The sequence below is a fragment of the Venturia canescens genome, chromosome 5, assembly GCF_019457755.1.
Source record: "Venturia canescens isolate UGA chromosome 5, ASM1945775v1, whole genome shotgun sequence".
In the NCBI taxonomy this organism is placed as follows: Eukaryota; Metazoa; Arthropoda; class Insecta; order Hymenoptera; family Ichneumonidae; genus Venturia; species Venturia canescens.
Window position 1 is genome coordinate 23,277,041 of NC_057425.1, and position 7,644 is coordinate 23,284,684.

The 7,644-nt window shown below is 43.6% G+C and overlaps 1 protein-coding gene across 1 annotated transcript; it reads right to left on the minus strand.

Moving 5' to 3' along the window:
• Positions 1-398: 398 nt before the first annotated feature.
• Positions 399-1,918, minus strand: LOC122410605 (uncharacterized). The gene is made up of 4 exons (XM_043418866.1): positions 1,836-1,918; positions 1,649-1,726; positions 913-1,565; positions 399-832 (listed from the first exon to the last, which is right to left on the minus strand). The coding sequence occupies exons 1-4, from the start codon at positions 1,859-1,861 to the stop codon at positions 432-434; spliced, it is 1,158 nt and encodes a 385-aa protein (XP_043274801.1). The 5' UTR covers positions 1,862-1,918; the 3' UTR covers positions 399-431.
• Positions 1,919-7,644: the final 5,726 nt, after the last annotated feature.

The following is a 7,644-nucleotide window of genomic DNA, read 5'->3' on the forward strand; positions in this document are numbered from 1 at the left end:
GGAGTTGTAAACAAAAGTTGATTACGACGATTTTAGCTGAAAACAGCCTAGTTTCATCCATTTCCATGCAAACATCGATGTGCGACCCAACGAAGACGACGATGAAATCGACGACGACGACGATGAAAACGACAACGACGACGATGAAAACGACAACGATGACGATGACAACGACGAAGACGACGATGATCACAACGATGAAGATAACGACGATGAAAACGACAACGACGACGATGAAAACGACAACGATGATGATGACAACGACAACGACGACGATGAAAACGACAACGATGATGATGACAACGACGAAGACGACGATGAAGATAACGACGACGACAAGAGTTCGGGCTACTTAGGATATGGGGTCGATGTCCAGGATAATAATTATTTGGTCTCCATAATTTTATCGGTTTTTTATTTTGTTATTTTTTTTAATCTCTTCTCTCCTCGACGTGCACACGTTTGCAATGATTCACAAGCGAGCGTGTGGATACAAAGTTCTTAACTTCTTCTTCCCTAAAACAATACACACACATATATTTTTTATTCCTATGGTGGGCCATCCAGTGGTCTCTCATGACCTCCTTTTTTCCCTTGCTAACTGTGAAGTTGCACCCTTCGTTAAGGCACCTTAATTCACTCTGCTCTCCCGCGGTCCAATGCAGATCCTTCCTAATCCTGTTGTATTCATTCGGCCTATAGAGCGAAAAGCCCGCGATTTCGACCATCTTGTGTCCCCGCACCAAATGCCCCATATTTCTTACATCTTCCGCATGAGCGGATTGACCATCATTTTCTGATGAAGCTGACTCCTCCTCGTTCCCTTCCCGATCTGTAAAAAGATTGAACAAAAATCCAAATTCATTCCAACAAACGACGGACACAAATGTTTCGAAGAAGCAAGTTACTTACCCATTTCCTCCGCCACCGCGGTCTCGAAGTCTTCGCTCAGGAACAGTTCAACTCTGAACTTGTGATCTCCTAGACGTTCGACTGGCTTAATCTCGAACGTCTTTTCACTTTGGGTAAAACGATCGATCAATTCCACGAGATTCGCATTCGCATATGCCTCTCCGATACTACTTTGACACCGGAAAGCGAGTGCTGGATAGGTTCGCAAGTCTTCCGGGAGTTGCCTCAGTGTCTGGATCCGATATTTTTTGGTAACACCAATGTCAACGATGTCTAGGTTGACCCACTCACCGTCGATGCTTTGGATTTTTCCGCGTTTATTGTGTCCTTTTTTTGAAGCGAGACACATCTGGCCAACAACGATGTCTTTTGGTGCGAGGGAAAAAGCCCTCCTGCTACATTTTTTAATTTTGTTGTTGAGCCAGGATGCGTACAGTTTATTTTTGAGAAAAGAAACGCTGAATTCTTCGACATTATTCCAGAATACTATTTTCGTTTCTTCTTTCACGCCCAAGGTCAAGTCTTCACAGAATTCTGGCACTTCTTCGTCCGGATCATCATCACTTGACCTTGAGTCGCTACTTGGTAATGGCGAGTAGGCACGCCCTGCCCTGGCCCTGACTGGCTCCGCCCGTGGAACCGGATCCTCTAGGCTACAAAATTAAAAAAATTAAAAGTTTCATTTTCCAGTTTATTTTGGGAGCAAACAACGCATTATTTTCATTCGATGACATACTTATCGCCGACTGCTGCTCTATCTTCGTCCGCTCCTCCATCGACCTCCATCAGTTCTTCGACAGACTCCTCGGCCGACCTGTTATAAATCATAAAAATAATAAGAAAATTATAAAAAAGAGGGTTTTATTTTGTATTTTATTGTAATTATAAAAAAGAGGGGTTTACATTAATATTCGCTGACATACCTTTCGGAAAGCTGTTCGTCCGACATTGCAACATCCTCATTATATGAATTCTCCGAAGGTACGATGGAGTTGGCTACCAAAGCGTTCAAGTTCTCGGCCGTACTGAAAAAAATGAATAAATAAAAATATAATTAGAAAAGAAGAATAAATCATAAAAATAATAAGAAAATTATAAAAAAGAGGTTTTTATTTTGTATTTTATTGTAATTATAAAAAAGAGGGGTTTACATTAATATTCGCTGACATACCTTTCGGAAAGTTGTTCGTCCGACATTGCAACATCCTCATTATATGAATTCTCCGAAGGTACGATGGAGTTGGCTACCAAAGCGTTCAAGTTCTCGGCCGTACTGAAAAAAATGAATAAATAAAAATATAATTAGAAAAGAAGAATAAATCGAATAAATAATAATAAAATTATAAAAAACAGAGTTTTAATATCTGTATGCGTATCAGCAATACAGGCAACGCAGACATTTATTTTATTCACTACGTACTTTGCTTCGCTTGCCCCCGTTGTTTCGGCAACCCTGGGTCCGCACATTTTCTTGTGGCTCGTCGACGGCCTGAAATGAATAAAATAAATAATAAATAATAAAATAATAAAAAACCGAGTTTTAATATCTGCATGCGTAATGCAAATGTTACGTCCGGAAGGGAGCAACAAATGGTTGGAAAATTTATGTTTTCGCTGCCACCAACCTGCACTGAAGGTGCAGGATTTTGTTTGAATAAATTGATAATAATGAAAAATTCTGATTGATTTGGAAAAGGTTAATACTTGGAATGCCTATGGTCCCGTAGGGGCCCCGGAATATGTGACGGGTTCGCTCAAAAAAATGGTTTAACACGAAAGTTTTGTTGTTAGAGAAATCGAAAGGAACAATTCTGTTTATTAATATGAAATATGAATTTAGACGAATATGTAATACAAGAAGTTTTACGATGACAAACCTTTTCGTAGGCACACGCAAGCGGGAACAATTCTCCCGCTTCGCACTCTTCAAATAACCGCGGTTACAAACGGTTCCGCGGTTTCTACACGCTCGCAATCTCACACCAAAACACAAAATAAAGAAACGATAAATAAAATGGATAATAGATTTGAAAATTGGTGTGAGATTGCGAGCGTGTAGAAACCGCGGAACCGTTTGTAACCGCGGTTATTTGAAGAGTGCGAAGCGGGAGAATTGTTCCCGCTTGCGTGTGCCTACGAAAAGGTTTGTCATCGTAAAACTTCTTGTATTACATATTCGTCTAAATTCATATTTCATATTAATAAACAGAATTGTTCCTTTCGATTTCTCTAACAACAAAACTTTCGTGTTAAACCATTTTTTTGAGCGAACCCGTCACATATTCCGGGGCCCGTACGGGACCAGAGGCATTCCAAGTATTAACCTTTTCCAAATCAATCAGAATTTTTCATTATTATCAATTTATTCAAACAAAATCCTGCACCTTCAGTGCAGGTTGGTGGTAGCGAAAACATAAATTTTCCAACCATTTGTTGCTCCCTTCCGGACGTAACAAATTTGGTGGCAGCGGTGGGATAAATTTTCTAACCATTTGTTGCTCCCTTCCGGACGTAACACAAATATTGCATAGCATGCTCCCGGAATATGCAAACTATCTGCACTATGCAGAGCGTCCTATACATACCTTTCAGCGTCCTCATCCTCCATGAGCTCGGAAACCAAACACTCCTGAGTTGATGAGCTCCCTGCCAGAGGGCGTTCTGAAATTGTGTAGCTCCTGGAATGAGAATATTGAAAATAATATTTTTTACGTCGTATTACGTGCTGCGAGATTTATCAACATACTTTCGTTTGCATTGCTGTGGGGTTTCCGCCGGTGCGAAGACTGGCGACAGTTCGTAGACGCGATGGACTGCCGTCCTGGCAGACTCCTCGACCGTGATGACATTTGGGGTTGAGGACGATGCACGCAGTCCTGTTCCGACTGTGGCCTTATTAAATGGTGTTAACGTAAGAACCTTCATCGCTGTGTCACCATGCATCTTGGACCACCACTTGGACATCGCAGCCTGGAAGCCTAATATCGACAGATTCAAATCGATTTTCAAATCCCCCGAGGCAGTGGTTACGATCATGAGGTGATCAGCACCACTAATGGTACTCATCACCATTCTCTCCAGACCAAAGTTCGTGGGCATAAACCCCGTATTTAATCTTTGGATTAAACTCAACAGGAGTTTATTAATGAACGTGGTTGATCTGATTTGGCTACTCTTGGCATTGCGATCATCGTCGACGTTGATCGTTTTTAAATTTTCGGGACCGGGAAAGTCCATTAAGGTTAGCTTTCCCGACCCGGTGAGCGATCTCCAAATTTCTAATGTGAAGCTCCTCGTCGACGATGGATTCCCTGGAGTCCCGGGATTTTTTAAAGCGGCCACGAGTCGCGGAAATTGCGAGGACGAAGTAAACTGGAGATCTTGCGACCAGCATGTTGCCGTTGGGTGGAACTTTTTCCATTTGTCCTGTTCCACAGAGACATTTTCGACGACGTCGAACATTCCGTGCTCGTTGAAATTGAGCATTTTGATGATAATGGAGTCAGGGTACAATTCAGTTGCCTGCGGCGCAACTGCGGAAATGAATAAACGTCGGATCCCGGGGTTTATCACCTGATACCTTGCCATACATTTCTGACGCGAATAATGTTCGAGGTCTTTGATACCTTGCCCATTTTAGGCAAGTCTGATGGTGATATAACGATGTACTGAGAGAGGTCCGAGTTGATTCTTTAGCCAGGGAGAACTGTCTGCCGAATGAGTCGCGCAGCGCTTCTTATACCCGTGTCCCCTCCATAAAATTCTCGAGCGCCGAGAATCTCCGTTTTCGCTCGGTTCTGCGCACCTTTCTGTAACGCCTTCTCGTATTGGCCCGTTGCCATGACTCGCGCTCGCCCGTTGGTTGATCGGGCTAACATACGATGCGCGGTCTACCGCTTTTTATGATTTTCAGCTATTTGCGATTTTTAACAACAAAAACTTCGATTTGATCAATTATTATTCAATTTTTTCTTTAATTTGGCATCGTTACTTTGTTTAATGTGATTCGAATAATTTCAATCGCTAAAAGTCACGTACGCGTCCTATAGCCCATCAACGCTCTGCTCGCGCATGCGTAGCAGTTGATTTTTACGTTTTTTATTTGTGATTCGATTTTATGTGATTGATTTGACATTTGATCATTTTTTTTAGACTCGTGATATTTTTCCGATGATTTTGAGCCTAATTGCGCGCTTGGGCGATTTAAAATAATAAAATGCCAAAAGAAATAATTCTTAAAAAATATAACGCGGCGAAGTTCAGAGCGGTGCCGGTTGCCCCGCTCGGGCCCATGCACACCGGCCTAAGATGGCCGCCACCTGTCACAACGACGAGCGTGGTCGCCGCGATGTTTTGTCCGCGATCTAAAGATCTAAAGAAATAATTTTAATTAATAAAATTTTGATTAATAATATAAATTTTTTTTTTATTATGTGACGTGACATTTTGAGCCACGCCACTCGTACGGTTCCGTGTCGACCAGCGGACCGGATTTACGGTCCTACCGTACCGACGCGCGCCGACTCACGGTGCTGGACCGATCGGAGACTCAACTGGCGGATAACCACTCATTTAAGTATTTTTAGTTGGCTTTAATTTCGTGTATAGTAATTTTATTTAGCGGCGAAACTTGCGTAATCTCATCGCGTCTTCCCGCGAAATTTGTGAACGCGGTCGAGCGTGGGCCGGGAGAGGAGACTGAGAGAGATCAAACCTAGCATTGAGCCGTATCATTTTCATAGTTTCGTTTATTGCACGACTGCATTTTGTTACATTCGCTCCACGGATGTTATTTCTCGCGGGGGAAAACGCGTCGGTGTCTCAGCGCGGGCTATAAAATATCGTTTTTTTGGTTAATTCGCGTGCTTGAGTGCGGGTCGATAATCCGGATTTATTCATCGAAGTCTGTGAGGGGGTGTCGAGGACTAGCGCCGGGAAAAGGCCCAATGTCAAGGGCTGTCCGCTAGTCTTCCTACTGGAGCAATCAAGAATTGCAACCCCACCATCGTATTCTTGGAGACCGCGGTCCGAGTCAAATCGGCGCCTCGTCTAATGGGCTTCGGGTTCGTTTCCTGGTGGTTTAAGAGTGGGCCCACCGTGGGTTCAGGGACGCTTGGATTCATGAGGGAGGCCTCCTCTTTTTCCGGAGACGAACGCCGGATGGCCCTAGAGGAAGGCGACCAAGAAACGATTATTTGGAAGGACCTGTACTCGAGCACGAGCATTGAGAACTTTATCAACCACATCGATCCTTCGTTCGTCGGATCGCGGTGGGGAGAAATTCCAAGCTAACGCACGAAAACTCCGAAATACCACGTAAACCGTGAGAGTAAGAGAGACGGAAAATAGTCCAGTGCTGGGACACGGGCGCGTGGCCCTTCGTGGGGGGTAATGAGTGGTGGGGATAGCGCGAATTCGGGAGCTCTTGCCTACGAACAAGGCAAGGGATCATCAGTCTACGATCGATAACGAGTGCAGTGAGTCGGAGCGTAAGTGCCTTCTTTGGGATTATCTTAGGGATCGTGGCTGATTCGGGAGAACTCTCGGTGAGCTCGTTCCTCTTTTTCTCCGTTTTCACGTTCGACCCCGTGATTTTCCAATTATTTGGCGTACCTTTTAGAGTATTTTGGAGTTTATTTGATTCTGTTTGACGAACAATGCGGCCGTGTTCTTTTGCGATAGTCTCGCGTTCACCGCCGCGTTGGTAGTTTTGGAGTTTGGGGAATCACGGGGAAGGACAATATCGATCCGAATCGATCCCTTTATTTATGAGTTATTTCTTTGTTGAATTATATTTTGCGATCATTTTGGTAGAATATTACGACTAATATTGCGTCGTAATATTCGGAATTCTGTAATTACATGTTTGCGAACCACCGGGTTCGCCTAAGTCTCTCTCTCAGCGCGCGCGCTCAAGGCCAGCGTCGTCCTCGCGTGTTTACCTTTTTTCTTGCGCTTCGCGCTCGTCGCTCGTGTTATCACTATGCCGATTTCGTTACATTCTTTTCTCGCGTATTCTGTTCGATATATTTCGTAGTTGAGGTTCTCTGGCGAGATATTATTTCTGGCCTCGTGAATGCCTGACTTTTATGTACGATTGAATTAGTCTTATATTTCTCTGTGTAAATGGAATTCGTCAAGTTGCCTGCAAGCCACGACGCACCGCTGCTTACCTATCCGTTTCGGACTACCTCGCAGCGGTGATTCCATATTTTCTTTCGCGATTTATTGTGATAGCGTATAATTAATTTAGCCTTATCTTTTCTTTGCGAGCGGGAATCGTCAAGTTGCCTCCAAGCCACGACGCACCGCTGCTTACCTATCCGTTTCGGACTACCTCGCAGCGGTGATTCCATATTTTATTTCGGAGTTTATTGTGATAGCGTATAATGAATTTAGCCGTTTATCAAGAGACTCGGTAGAGTCTCGGGACAAGTACATTGACAGCCCTGTCGTCTGCTGGCCCGAGGCTCTTGCCGAGACTATACTTTCTCTGAATAAAACGATTCGCCGTGGTGGGGGTAAAATTCGCATGTGATTTTCTTTAATTACGAAGCTCATGAGTTATGTACAGCTTTGAAAATTGAACTTTCAGCTAATTAAGAAGTTCTCTATCGAATAAGCCCAAAATCAGCATGAGCGGTGGCGTAATTGCTGAGAAAAAACTTTGCACGGGCTCAAGATTATGCAAAAGTTACTAACACATTCGGGATTTGACGTATCTGTATACGT

Bases quoted from the DNA above. Each gene is read 5' to 3' on its own strand.
- LOC122410605 (XM_043418866.1), bottom strand. From the start codon at position 1,861: ATGTCGGACGAACAGCTTTCCGAAAG. The intron at 1,727-1,835 runs GTATGTCAGCGA...GATTTATAACAG, and splicing joins GACGAACAGCTTTCCGAAAG to GTCGGCCGAGGAGTCTGTCG. The intron at 1,566-1,648 runs GTATGTCATCGA...TTAATTTTGTAG, and splicing joins AGAGCAGCAGTCGGCGATAA to CCTAGAGGATCCGGTTCCAC.